Source organism: Musca vetustissima, unplaced genomic scaffold (assembly GCF_032173495.1).
Source record: "Musca vetustissima isolate MV318-11 ecotype Yass unplaced genomic scaffold, APGP_CSIRO_Mvet_v1 utg293916, whole genome shotgun sequence".
Classification (NCBI taxonomy): Eukaryota; Metazoa; Arthropoda; class Insecta; order Diptera; family Muscidae; genus Musca; species Musca vetustissima.
The window spans coordinates 1-14,650 of NW_026873250.1; the positions used below are offsets into that span (position 1 = coordinate 1).

The window sequence follows — 14,650 nt, forward strand, 5'->3', positions numbered from 1 at the left end:
ATTTTTTGTGAACTCACTTTTTTAGAAAAAAATCTGAAGTGCAATGTAATTCAAAAAAATCAATACTTTTTTATTTGATTTCAATTTTTATTTTCCTTCAAAAATTCAGTTGAATAAAATATATATTTTTTTATATAATTCTTTGTATTTATTGTTGTTGTGCTTTCTGATATATATTTTTTAAATTTGAAATACATATATATTTACTTAAATTTTCTTGTTCGAAAAAAACCACGAACACACTCTCAATTCAACTCACACACGCACAATTTAAATGTTACCGATCTCCATTGAAATCTTTTCAAAATATTTTTCAAAAAAAAAAAATATTATATTTCTTTGTTTTGTCATTCCATAATTTTTTTATATATTTGTTGTTGTTTTTTCCTTTTGGAAAAAATATTTTTTTAAATTATATATGCACCTAAAAAAATTTATCCACCACGTTAGATCCCCACAGATAGACAGATACAGTGTTACAGCGCGACACGAACACCAGCACGTCTAAAGAGTGACTGAAGAGCTGTGACGGGCGGCGCTTTTTTTTTTTCTTAGTTGTTGTTTTTTAAGTCGTACGAAAAAAAATTTCTAAATATAAATATTATGTCTTTGGTGGCTGTATTTGAAAAAAAAAAATTTGAAATTGCAAAAGAAGAGAGAAGGAGGAACTTTTTAAAATCTAAAAAATCGATGAACTTTCCTTTAATTTTTTATACCAAAGGACTTCTAAAAACTCCTGGTTTTGTTCTATTTTAAATCCTTTGAAAAAATTATCTCTTAATTGCTTTTGTTGTTATTGCTCTCTGAACTTGCTTGAAAAGCTTTTTTTATTTCGGTACCATCGTCCATTTAATTGCTTAACAAATTACATTTTGCAATTTAAATATTTCTGTTGTTGTTGTTTTTGTTTCGTTTCTTAATTATTTTTAGTAAAATTCAACAAGTGTTTTTTGTGGTAATCTTTTTTATTTTGCTATTGTTGTTGCTATTAATTTTTGCGCAAGGATGGCTTCGACCGACCATTAAATGCCTGACGCCCGTTCATTCATACCACGCTGAGACAGACAACAATCATAAATTATTTTCATTATAAAAACGGCGAACAATGTACACCAAGCAACACGAACCGCCATAGGTTAGGTTAGATTAATGAGGCTGCAGCACTCTAAGTCCATCCGGTCCCTTGAGATCATCCATGAACACTTTAGGTTCAGGATTAGTTGAAAAGAAGCTTAGATGCTCAATTGTCTCCGTTTCCTCCTCGTCAACTCATGTTCAACAGTGAGTTTGTTCTCTTGGTTGACTGAGTGGGACAGATAGATATTGACACATTGTACCTAGGTTCGTTGTGCCAGAGTTCATTGGTTCGCTCGTCGAAGAACGCATCAAAGTTCTGAAAAAGGTGCCAGATGCGCGGCATATTGAGCCATCGATTGCTAGATATTTAGAATAGGATCCTCGTCTAGCTAATTCGTCTGCTTTTTCCTTACCGATGATGTCACAGTGTCTTGGTACCCAACACAGCCGATCGCTGTAAAACGTCATTTACATTAGAACTTTTTACCGGGATAACCTACTTTCTGAGGATTTATTTGATATATATGTAATGGAATTGACAATTTTAATCCACTGGGTAAACAAAATCCAGAACAATGTAAACGTACTCTAAATAAGTATTTCCAAAACTGTTCTACACTCGAGGACAAGTTCAGATTTGATGTTACAGGATTTGATGGCTTTAATAGTGGCCTAACTATCCACAAAGATAGTCACAGTTCAACGATCTCTGCATCCAGTCTTTTTATCAATTCCGCTGCCTTCCAAATGCGAAGATTTCAGCTTGGAAAACACTACAGTTGCTACCCAGCTTGTAGGTAAGCTCAAAACCTATCATTTCACAGTAGACGCCAGCCCCTGTACCTTCTTCCGTCTTATATCCGTCCGTACAGAAAGTATAGAAAACTAGACCGTCCAGAGGAGGGTTACTACGGTTCTAGTCGTCTCTACCTGATATAACGACATCTACATCGTCAAATGTCAGGATGATACCGCCCTGCATTAACAAAAAAATATTAATCTGACTCGAAGGACCAAATTTCAATTTCCACTTTCGAAAAGCTAACAAAATTCTTTTCACGATTTTTCAAAAATCTGATTACCAGAGGATCCTTAACATAAAGTTCGATTAGAAGTTTTTTTTTTATTTCTGCGAGAACTTCTTGGAGGGCTATTTTGGCGGCACCACACTTTGCCTCCGCAAAATGTACTATGTCATTCATCTAGTTCCATAGTCACTTGTAGTTCAATTGTTCATTTACACGGCAGACTATTTACTAAGCTTCTTGTCATAGAATGACCGAGGAGCGAAGAGGTTGATATGATGGTGGAAGGAGTGGGCAAAAACATTGCTAAACTCACGACAAAGAAAGAAGTCGATATCTGGGGCACAATGGCGGAAACAGTGTCTAGATGAACCGGAATAGAAGTGCGAACAGCAAACTCTGGTGCCCACTGGTGCCGCTTTATGGAAAAAAACCTCCCGTCGGCTGATATAAAATGAAAGCTGAACCAACCCATAGTTAAAGGAGACTGTCACGAGAATTCACCGACTGAAGGCTCTAATAACCAGAAGACGAGCCATAAGAATTCGTAAATACTGGGAATATCAAAACGACTAACCGGACTTTACGAAAGTGGTACATATCTCCTGGTAAAATAAAAAGGGATATGGATGTGATGAATGCTGTCAATTATAAGATCACCTGCTGCACCATCGACCTGAACAATTGAAGTTGACTTATCTGTGAAGACCGGTTTTGGGCGACAAAAAATTATAACGCCAATTAAAATTAATTTAACATCTAAGGTCAAGTATCTAATCTGTAGATACAACGTTGATAACCCCTAGTGTCAATGACCAACATTAAAATATCTTACTCCGATGAAAATTAAACAAGACGACATCGAGATAACAGCCACCAGCAGCTCAAAAGAATATACTTTAGTGATAATCGGACAGTCTTCTGTAGATGACTTGACTCCACAAGTGGGGTTGAAAAAAGAGCCTTTGGCTGGTTGTAGTTTGCTGTCTAGTCGAGTGGGGTTGAAAAATGAGCTTTCGGCTGGCACAGAAAGGAGATCCTCGCTGTCTTCTGGAACAAACGAGGTTGAAAAACATGTACTTGACTTTAATACGAAACATCGGGCCAAGCTCCGGTGCCGTCACCGTTCTTCGAACAAAATCTGACTCCAACCTACTTACAATAAATGCCGACAGAGTATCTATAATAGAAAAACATCTGCCAACAGTCGTAACTTATATTTGATGCTATGCCAAAACTACTTCTAACTAGTCATGTGTCGCTCCTGAAAGACCTAGTTCAATTGAACGAGTCAGTTCACTGAACGAGTGACGACTTAGTTCAATGTTTATTACTGTCGTTCACAAAATTTCCTTTTATACCTTCAGTGACGTTCAGGGTGCTCTGGTGTACACCCGAATATAACGGAGTGTAGAAAATAGTAATGTTCTTTTCAAATTTTTGGGAAAGGTCATCATTCTTTGCGGTTGATAGAACTGGCAGCTTAAATGCAAAACCAATTGAACTAAGTGACCATTTGAACGATATAAGGCAACGGAACGAGGTGAACGACCTAGTTCAATTAAAAAAAATGAGAATTTGAGTCCTCAAAGATCATAGAATACCTAAGAAAATTAGTGGCTAGCAATGCTTCCATAAGCGAACCCCTTAAACCGAAGCTGGAGAGGAAACGGGACGTTTTTCAACTTCACAAGCAACCATCTGTGTCAGAAGGTTGGGGCAGTGCAATCACGACGTAACGCATGTTCGAAGCCTTTGTTCTGCAGAACAAGATATTGCTGCTGCTAAAGAAGTTGGTAGTCTTCAACAAGAATGACAAGTTTAGCCAAAATAATACGTGTCCAGCGCTGTCTACTTCAAGATTGGGATGACAAGGATTCGATAGAAGGAAAGTCTAAAATCTCGACTAACAAAAAGATCGATTGGGAACACTTAAATAAACCTCTAAGTGATGGATCTGATGGTGATATTTGTCAAAAATAATGTTGTGAATGACAACTATTTTTCCAGATCGGCTAGCACTTCTAAAGCGGCTTTTTTGTTACATATCAACCTATTTTTTCCATTTCGCCATTCATTCGTCACTAATCCTCCAATATTGATTTCGATCTAAAATCCTGGCCTTTCATTATTTTCAATTTCTTCGTCCCGTTTAACTTAGCGTAGAATGACTATTATCTTCCGCCAGGGCAAACTTTGACATCTTTAGCTGTGTTCAGGACACCTTATTTTTTTTGTTACATTATGCGGTGAATAGTAATCCAAACTACAAATCTAGTTCTAATCCCACCGAAAGAAGTAAAATAAATTATTTCGTAGCATAGACACCAACCCATGCTTAAAATGTAACCATGTAACCATGTAATTTGGTATCTTATTATTTCAGGGAATAATAGCATAAAATTCCGATCGATTTCAGATATTTTGAATGCGAAGACCATGAAGAAGAAATTAAATACCTTAAAGATATGTATGCAGAATCTTGTTGTACATCCATAAAAACGATTAACAATCGCATCAATTAATTTTTTCCTTGTTAATTAGTGTTGTTTTTTTCGCTTTCGAAGGAAAATTGAAACAAAATATTGAAATTTTGTTTCAATTTTCGTTCGGATTAATGCATACAAATTACAATATTTGCGGTTGTTTTTTTTTATTTTCTTATTGGTTTACTACAAATTGGGTTGACCGCAATGAATTTTCAAATAAACAGTCACGGGGCTACATACATATAGATCCGACTATATGTACATATCTATGAACTAAACTGAGTGTGTGGCATGTGTTCATAGCACATCCATCTATTCCCCTCCCTCTCAGCTTTGCACATATGAATAATCCTCCCCACAGTCATACCACTACTGATACAGAAAATGCCTTCCTCAATAATTATGAAATTGTGTTTATTTCACTTCGTCTAGTTCTCAAAAAAGCTCTAAAGATCATCGACAAAATAAAAAGTTCGCTCACAATAAGTTCGGCAAAAGTTTCCAACGCATCTCAGTGGTATTGGCGAACAAACGAATGATGAACCACTGATCCGACCAGCCGAGAGAATTGTTTACGAATAACGAACGGAAATGAAAGCTTTTTTTCGGTTTAGTTGTTTTTGCTATTTTGACCAATTAATTCCCGATATTTATTCTAAACAGATGGGGAGACGACGATTCGATGGATCGACAGACGTCATATCTGCACACTTTTTTATAACCAAGTTGCAGGAATTTCCAATAAATCTTCTAAACAAAAATTATTTCTCCAAAGCAGCTGGATGAAAATTGTATTGAAAAATATTTAAATGAGGGGATGTTTTGTTTGTTTTATTTAAAAAAATAATCGGTTACTAAATATTCGAAGTCAATATGGAGTTTTTTTCCAGAATCCACCAGAAAATAAAAATAGTTCTGGATTTATTAATTATGTGAATTATAAATAAAAATTAAACAAATTATAAACAAGTGAGATAAACAAACATACATATATACACTGGTGTGTGAGGATAATGTGAACTGGCATAGACACTAGGGTGGAGGGTGAATAGTTAGACTATGTTAGACTAGTTTAAGTAGTTCTTAATTAATTTTTTTAAAATAAAATCAGAATTGAAATATGTGGCAACAAAGCGTCGAATTGGGCAATCTCGTTTCTGAAAGGTACGATCTTCAGATTCGTTCCGGTACGGATTCGCTCAAAAAAAGGAACTAGGTCATTTAGTTCGTTCAATACTTCAATTCAAAATATAGATGGACGATTGAATCAAAAGGAACTAGGTGAACGAGAGCAAGAAGTAAACGACTGGAGCGAAAGGAACTAAAGGAATGGGAGAAGCGGACCTAGTACCGATCGTCCCTAATTCGGAATCATTATTTGAACTAGTTCTGTTTTTTCTATAGACGGGAAACTTTTCATAGGTCCTCCAAGGGCTAAGAAATGCATTTTGGAATAGTTTAAGCTCATTCGATACTTCCTCTTAGGATATATCACAATTTTGCTCTATATAGGTCTACTTTTAGGTATAGATTCCATAAAACGTTACCCTCCGATTTTCGTTATTTTGTGGATTTAAGATATCCCTGGTATTTTGGGTTATCCAGGGATAGTAAATTTCCATATAAAAATTAAGGATTTTCAGTTTACATTTAGGTATAGCCCTTACACCCTCCGATTTTTAGGATTTTTTGGTACGTTTTTCAACCAAATTGCCTGTAATATTGGCCCAAGCTACAGGTTAGACCATATATAACGTTATTTTCGGTATTTTGTGGATTTAAGATACTTTTATAAACCGAATGGACTGTAATTTGATATTTTGAGTTCTCATTGAATGTCAAAAAAGCCCACAAAAATTATTGTCGTTGGTCTATTTTTTGGGTTAGGCCCTATATAAGGGTAATCTCCGATTTTAAGGATTTTGGACAAGTTTTTCAGCTGAATGAGCTGTAATTTCTTTATTACGTTTCCCATTGTGTGGTAAATCTTTCTACCAAAAATTATTAATATTGGTCAACATTTTTGGATAGGTTCTATATAAGGGTACCCTCCGGATTTTGGTATTTTGGGGATTTTAGGCACGTTTTTCAATCAAATTGGCTGTAATTTGATATTTTTGATAATCATTGAGTAGCAAATTTCTCTGCCAAAAATGATCAATATCGGTTAAATTTTTGATATAGCCCACATATAACGGTACCATCCGATTCTGATATTTTGAGGATTTAGGATATTTTTATCAACCAAATGGGCTGTAATTGATATTTTGGGTTCTCATCGGGTGTCAAATCATCCCACAAAAAAATATTGTCATTGGTCTATTTTTTAGTATAGGCACCATCCTCCGATTTTCGATAATTTGAGGATTTTGAACAATATTTTCAACAGAATTGGTTGTAATTTGTTAATTGGTATTCTCTTGGGGTAGGAACTTTTTATACCAAAAATTATCAATATCGGTTAACTTTTTGATATAGCCCCATATAACTGTACCCTCCAATTTTCGATATTTTGAGGATATTCGACCCGTTTTTCAAACGAGTTGGCTGAAATTTGGTATTTTGAGTTGCCATTAGGTGACAAATACTTTTACCTAAAATTATAAATATTAGTCTACTTTTTAGAGTAGGCCCCATATACGGTTGACCTCCGATTTTCGATATTTTGAGAATTTTGGACACGTTTTTCAACCAAATTGTCTAAAATTGTCTAAACTAATGAGAACTCAAAATACTCCTAGCAAAAATTATAAATATTAGTCCACTTTTTAGAGAAGGTCCCATATAAGGCTACCATCCGATTTTCCGTATTTTGAGAATTTTGGGCATGTTTTTGAAACGAATTGCCTGAAATTTTATATTTTGAGTTGTCATTAGGTGACAACCTGGTTCAATTTTTGATGTAGGACCCTAATATGGGGACCCTTCGCATTTCGATATTTTTGGGTTTTTGCCAATTTTACAACCGATTTTGTTCTTATTTGATATTTTGAATCCTCATTGGGTGTCAAATCTTCCTTTCAAAAATTATAAATATCGGTCGATCTTAGGAAGAAATCGCCACGTAAAGGTGCGCGTCATTTTTAGTTGGGTTCAAGGTCCTAGCTGAAATTTCCCAACCTGACTATCTATAGCTTCATCTTCTGAAAGCAATTTACCATAACATAGCTCTCTTATAAAAAATCGCTTGATTTTAGGTATTTTGAGTGTTTACTTCATGTTCGGTCATGCCGAACATTCTCCCGTCTACACCTAACCTGACGAATAACACTACATTTGTCGATTCTACAACTGAAGGGCAAAGAACAAATCACTTCATAAAATAACCTAATCACAAACAGAATGTTTGTTTATTTGTCGATTAGAAAAAATTTTTTTTTTTCAAAATCAAATTAGGAGAGGGGAGAGACCCCATAAATATTCCAATGAACTTTCAATATCAACAAATTAAAACCTCCACTAATTGGAAAATCTACATCAGAACTAAATAATATAAACAATAAAATAGTGAAAAAGAGAACAACAAATTCGAACAAACATTTTGGATACTCGAAAAAATATTCTCTAGGTCAAATCGAATAATTTATGAGGTTTTTTCTCTTCCCCATATTTGGGTAACCTTGAAGAAAAAGGGCCTCCAATAAAAAAAAAACACATCACATCATAAATTAAATTTCAATTCACACCTAATATACTACCAATTCGAAATAAAAAGTAGGTGTTCTGATGAACTTGAACTTGTTTCTCTGCAGCGTGGATACTCAACAAAAATGTGGAACAAAATTTAGGAAGAAGAAAAAATAAAAAAAAATCCTAAACTAAAATATGCAGGTGTATTTGAATGTCTTTTGGGCGGATAATGAGTTTGGCTGACTGCAGTAAATTTCCACTTCACTTCGAGAGGAGACACCATTGTGGGAGTCTTGATCTTCCTCGAAACGCCAACAACAGCATAATCACCATTCACCTCACCTTCATCACGATGATGATCATCATCATCCACAAAAATAGGTGAATGGGGGCGTTATTTTTAAAAATATCCCATAATAAAATTGCTTCTATTTTTAAAAATAGAATTTTTTAGTGCAGATTTTTTCGATTTTCTTCTAATTTGTATGGAATGTTGTTTTTTTAATGATGGACAGTTCTAGGCAAAAATGAGGTGGGCAAATTCAATCATTTTTGTATTGAAAGTAATTATATGTATTTTTTTGTTTAATTTACCTGAAAAAATGTAAACGCCTCTCGATTCGATGTTAGAAATTCTTGAGCCAGCGGTTCGGTTTTACAATATTTGACATGCATATCGAAATCACGTTCCAATCGCAAAAAGGTCTTCACTACCATATTCGGTTTGTCCGCATAGTATTTGACGCCATCATTGAAAACCCTGATCAAGCATGTGCAATCAAAATAATTTAATTTTGGAAAAATAATTTTGAAAATTGAGTGAAAAAAATGATTCGATTAAATTTTTATTTACAATTAATGCGTTTTGGGGTACTTAGAAACATATTTTTAGTTCTTCAGTTCAACATCTTAAAAAATCCACTCATTGAAAAAAATTATAAAAATCCACGCCTTGAAAAAATATAAAAATCGACGCTCCGAAAAAATATTTTTTATAAAAATCCACAGTTTGAAAAAATATTTTTTTATAAAAATCAACTTACAATTTAATTTTTTTATAAAAACCCTATTTTTTACAAAACCCATATTATTTTATAAAAACCTATACATATTTTATAAAAAAAACCCATATTTTTTATAAAACCCCTATTTTTTATAAAAACCCATATTTTTTATAAAAACCTATATTTTATATAAAAACCCATATTTTTATAAATACCCATATTTGTTTATAAAAACCCATATTTTCTTTATAAAAGCCTATATTTAATGTAAAAACCCATATTTTTTATAAAACCCAAATTTTTATAAAAGCCCGTATTTTTAATAAAAACCGATATTTTCTTATAAAAACCTATTTTTTTATATATAAAACCCATATTTTTTATAAAAAACCCATATTTTTTTATAAAAAACTCCATATTTTTATAAAACCTATATTTTTATAAAAACCCATATTATTTATAAAAGTCCCATATTTTATATAAAAACCAATATTTTTTATAAAAACCCCATATTTTTTTATAAAAAACTCATATTTTTATATAAAAAACCCATATTTTTTTTAAAAAAAATCTATATTTTTATAAAAAAACCCATATTTTTATAAAAAACCCATATTTTTTATAAAACCCATATTTTTATAAAACCCATATTTTTTATAAAACCCATATTTTTTATAAAACCCATATTTTTTATAAAACCTATATTTTTTATAAAAGCCCCATATTTTTTATATAAATCCACGCCTTGAAAAAATAATTTTTTTATATAAATCCACGCCTTGAAAAAATAATTTTTTTATATAAATCCACGCCTTGAAAAAATAATTTTTTTATATAAATCCACGCCTTGAAAAAATAATTTTTTTATATAAATCCACGCCTTGAAAAAATAATTTTTTTATATAAATCCACGCCTTGAAAAAATAATTTTTTTATATAAATCCACGCCTTGAAAAAATAATTTTTTTATATAAATCCACGCCTTGAAAAAATAATTTTTTTATATAAATCCACGCCTTGAAAAAATAATTTTTTTATATAAATCCACGCCTTGAAAAAATAATTTTTTTATATAAATCCACGCCTTGAAAAAATAATTTTTTTATATAAATCCACGCCTTGAAAAAATAATTTTTTTATATAAATCCACGCCTTGAAAAAATAATTTTTTTATATAAATCCACGCCTTGAAAAAATAATTTTTTTATATAAATCCACGCCTTGAAAAAATAATTTTTTTATATAAATCCACGCCTTGAAAAAATAATTTTTTTATATAAATCCACGCCTTGAAAAAATAATTTTTTTATATAAATCCACGCCTTGAAAAAATAATTTTTTTATATAAATCCACGCCTTGAAAAAATAATTTTTTTATATAAATCCACGCCTTGAAAAAATAATTTTTTTATATAAATCCACGCCTTGAAAAAATAATTTTTTTATATAAATCCACGCCTTGAAAAAATAATTTTTTTATATAAATCCACGCCTTGAAAAAATAATTTTTTTATATAAATCCACGCCTTGAAAAAATAATTTTTTTATATAAATCCACGCCTTGAAAAAATAATTTTTAAAAAATCCACGCCTGGAAAAATTATTTTTTAAAAAATCCACGCCTTGAAATTTTTTTTATATAAATCCACGCCTTGAAATTTTTTTTATATAAATCCACGCCTTGAAAATTTATTTTTATTTCAAAATCCACGCCTTGAACATTTTTTTTTATAAAAATCCACGCCTTGAAAAAATAATTTTTAAAAAATCCACGCCTTGAAAAAATAATTTTTAATAAATCCACGCCTTGAAAAAATAATTTTTTTATATAAATCCACGCCTTGAAAAAAAAAAATTATATAAATCCACGCCTTGAAAAAAAAAAATTATATAAATCCACGCCTTGAAAAAAAAAATTATATAAATCCACGCCTTGAAAAAATATTTTTTTTTATAAAAATCCACGCCTTGAAAAAATATTTTTTTATAAAAATCCACGCCTTGAAAAAATATTTTTTATAAAAATCCACGCCTTGAAAAAATATTTTTTATAAAAATCCACGCCTTGAAAAAATATTTTTTATAAAAATCCAGGCCTTGAAAAAATATTTTTTATAAAAATCCAGGCCTTGAAAAAATATTTTTTATAAAAATCCAGGCCTTGAAAAAATATTTTTTATAAAAATCCAGGCCTTGAAAAAATATTTTTTATAAAAATCCAGGCCTTGAAAAAATATTTTTTATAAAAATCCAGGCCTTGAAAAAATATTTTTTTTTTTATAAAAATCCAGGCCTTGAAAAAATATTTTTTATAAAAATCCAGGCCTTGAAAAAATATTTTTTATAAAAATCCACGCCTTGAAAAAAATTTTTTTTATAAAAATCCACGCCTTGAAAAAATATTTTTTATAAAAATCCACGCCTTGAAAAAATATTTTTTATAAAAATCCAGGCCTTGAAAAAATATTTTTTATAAAAATCCAGGCCTTGAAAAAAATATTTTTTATAAAAATCCACGCCTTGAAAAAATATTTTTTATAAAAATCCACGCCTTGAAAAAATATTTTTTTATAAAAATCCACGCCTTGAAAAAATATTTTTTATAAAAATCCACGCCTTGAAAAAATATTTTTTATATAAATCCACGCCTTGAAAAAATATTTTTTATAAAAATCCACGCCTTGGAAAAATTTTATTTATAAAAATTCACGCCTTGAAAAAATATTTTTTTTTTATAAAAATCTAAATATTGGGATCTACTATACCTCAAAACGCATTAATTGTAAAAATTTAAAAAAAAACAATGATGCGGAATGGAATAAAATGCAAAAAAAGTAGAACAACAACTTACTTATTGTGAAATTCGGCTATTTGTTGGAAATTACCAAAGATGATATCCTTACTATCACGCACTGTCCTTGGCGCGGTGGCACTATCCACAGCCTTTATATAACGATCCACAACATTTTGCAGATCTCTACCGTAATCCTCCTCAGTATCTAAAAGTTCTCGTATAATGGCCCTAAAATAAATGAGAAGATAGAGAGAGAAAGAGAGAGAGAGAACGATATTATTATCAGAGAAATGAAATCAGGCGAGAGCGAGATTGAATGGAGAAAGGAGGAAAAGCGATAAAGCGTCATGCATGCAATATTAAATGAAGCGAGCAAAAAGAGAGGAGAAAGAGTGAGAGAGATAGTGAGAGAGACATAATGAAATGGCGTGATAGGATATCATCAATATCATCATAATCGTAATACATACTTCTTTTGTAGTTCGGCACTTTCTTTATCGTTGCCATTCAGCATGGACGATACCGAACTGTCCTCCAAAATGTTTTTGGGTACCCAACCCTCTTTGGCATTGTCACCGAATACACGTACCAAATATTTAGCTGTTGCATCACTGCCCTGAACACCTCTACAAAAGGAGAAGGAGAATTAGTTCTTGAGGGAGAGCGAGAGAGAGTTTCCAAGTCACCTACTTCTTAACACTACTGGTCGTTTCGCTTGTCGTTTCCGTAGATGTTTTGAGAACCTCAACTATATCACCACGTTGCAAGGTAACCGAATCACTGGCTTCTGACTTAAAATCCTGATTAACAACTAAAATATCAAATGCCTGTAAAAAGGGTGAGAAAATGTGTTAGAGTTTGTTTTTCAGGATAAAATAATTGGGGAAACTTTTATAGAAGTATCCGTTATAAAATGTTTGCAATTGTATATCGCGGGAATAGAGAGGTGTGTAGTTTTATTCTCCTTTGACTCGTAAACTTTTATATATTATGGTTATCTACTTTATTGGGGTGTTCTTTTTTACTTACCTTCCTTCCATATATACTCCTTAAATATATTAAACAAATAATTCAAAAATATTTAAAAACCTGTGTGCGGAGCAGTAGTCGGACGGGGCCGACCATACGATACCCTACACAACTACCACAGAACTCTATCTTTCGGCGGATTTTTATTCCGAGCTTGGGTAATATTTAGTGATAATTTCAACCTCTTGCCCGATTAGAGGTCAACAGCACCTCTTCCTTACACTGACATAGTTTCCGAATATTACCAATATACAGTACAGCCCTTCTAATTACTTGTCCATAATCCCTTCACCGTGGGTTGTGTTGTGATGTTCGGCTTTCAATTGTGGCCTATAGATCGGCTCGAAAAAAAACACACAAAATTAGGTTTTCAGTCCACTTCATCACCGAAAATTATAGGCGTTGTCCTTGACCATAACTGGAACCTCATGGAACATTTCAAAGCGATTTGCGCTACATTTCCGACCTCTAGTGTGGTAATGGTTTATTAAATAATATCTGAATACGTAAGCACCTGTAAATATTTACGTGTAACTCCCACATCCGAGTATATACGAAAATATAATCGGGGTCAATTTAAAGGCCATCCACTCCTCTTGGATATACTATCAACTTCTCGGCTCTATGTCCTTCAGGAGTAAATATATACGATATAGAATACAAATTTTGCCATTTTTCACACACCTTGAATTTTTTTTATAAAAATCCACCCGTTTAATTTTTTTTTATAAAAATCCACGCCTTGAAATTTTTTTTAATAAAAATCCACCCCTTTAACAATTTTTTTTATAAAAATCCACGCCTTGAAATTTTTTTTTATAAAAATCCACACCATGAAAAACTTTTTTTTTAAAAATCCACACCTTGAAAAACTTTTTTATACAAATCCACGCCTTGAAAAAATTTTTTTCAATGCGAGGAAAAAAATTTCTTTCTAAAAATCCACGCCTTGAAAAAATTTCTTTCTAAAAATCCACGCCTTGAAAAAATTTCTTTCTAAAAATCCACGCCTTGAAAAAATTTCTTTCTAAAAATCCACGCCTTGAAAAAATTTCTTTCTAAAAATCCACGCCTTGAAAAAATTTCTTTCTAAAAATCCACGCCTTGAAAAAATTTCTTTCTAAAAATCCACGCCTTGAAAAAATTTCTTTCTAAAAATCCACGCCTTGAAAAAATTTCTTTCTAAAAATCCACGCCTTGAAAAAATTTCTTTCTAAAAATCCACGCCTTGAAAAAATTTCTTTCTAAAAATCCACGCCTTGAAAAAAAAATTCTTTGTAAAAATCCACGCCTTGAAAAAAGTATTTTTGTAAAAATCCACGCCTTGAAAAAAGTATTTTTGTAAAAATCCACGCCTTGAAAAAAATTTCTTTATAAAAATCCACGCCTTGAAAAAAATTTCTTAATAAAAATCCACGCCTTGAAAAAAAAATTCTTTATAAATATCCACGCCTTGAAAGAAATTTCTTTCTAAAATTCCACGCCTTGAAAAAAATTTCTTTCTAAAAATCTACGCCTTGAAAAAAATTCTTTATAAAAATCCACGCATTGAAAAAAATTCTTTATAAAAATCCACGCCTTGAAAAAAATTTCTTTATAAAA

The 14,650-nt window shown here is 31.6% G+C and overlaps 1 protein-coding gene across 1 annotated transcript; it reads right to left on the reverse strand.

The window, feature by feature from the left end:
- Positions 1-8,806: 8,806 nt before the first annotated feature.
- Positions 8,807-12,846, reverse strand: LOC133323641 (obscurin-like; the record flags this gene model as incomplete). The annotated part of the gene is made up of 4 exons (XM_061532567.1): positions 8,807-8,981; positions 12,077-12,247; positions 12,490-12,645; positions 12,710-12,846. Coding segments are annotated over 4 exons (639 nt in total), but the record flags the coding sequence as incomplete, so codon positions are not given.
- Between the last annotated feature and the right edge of the window lie 1,804 nt (positions 12,847-14,650).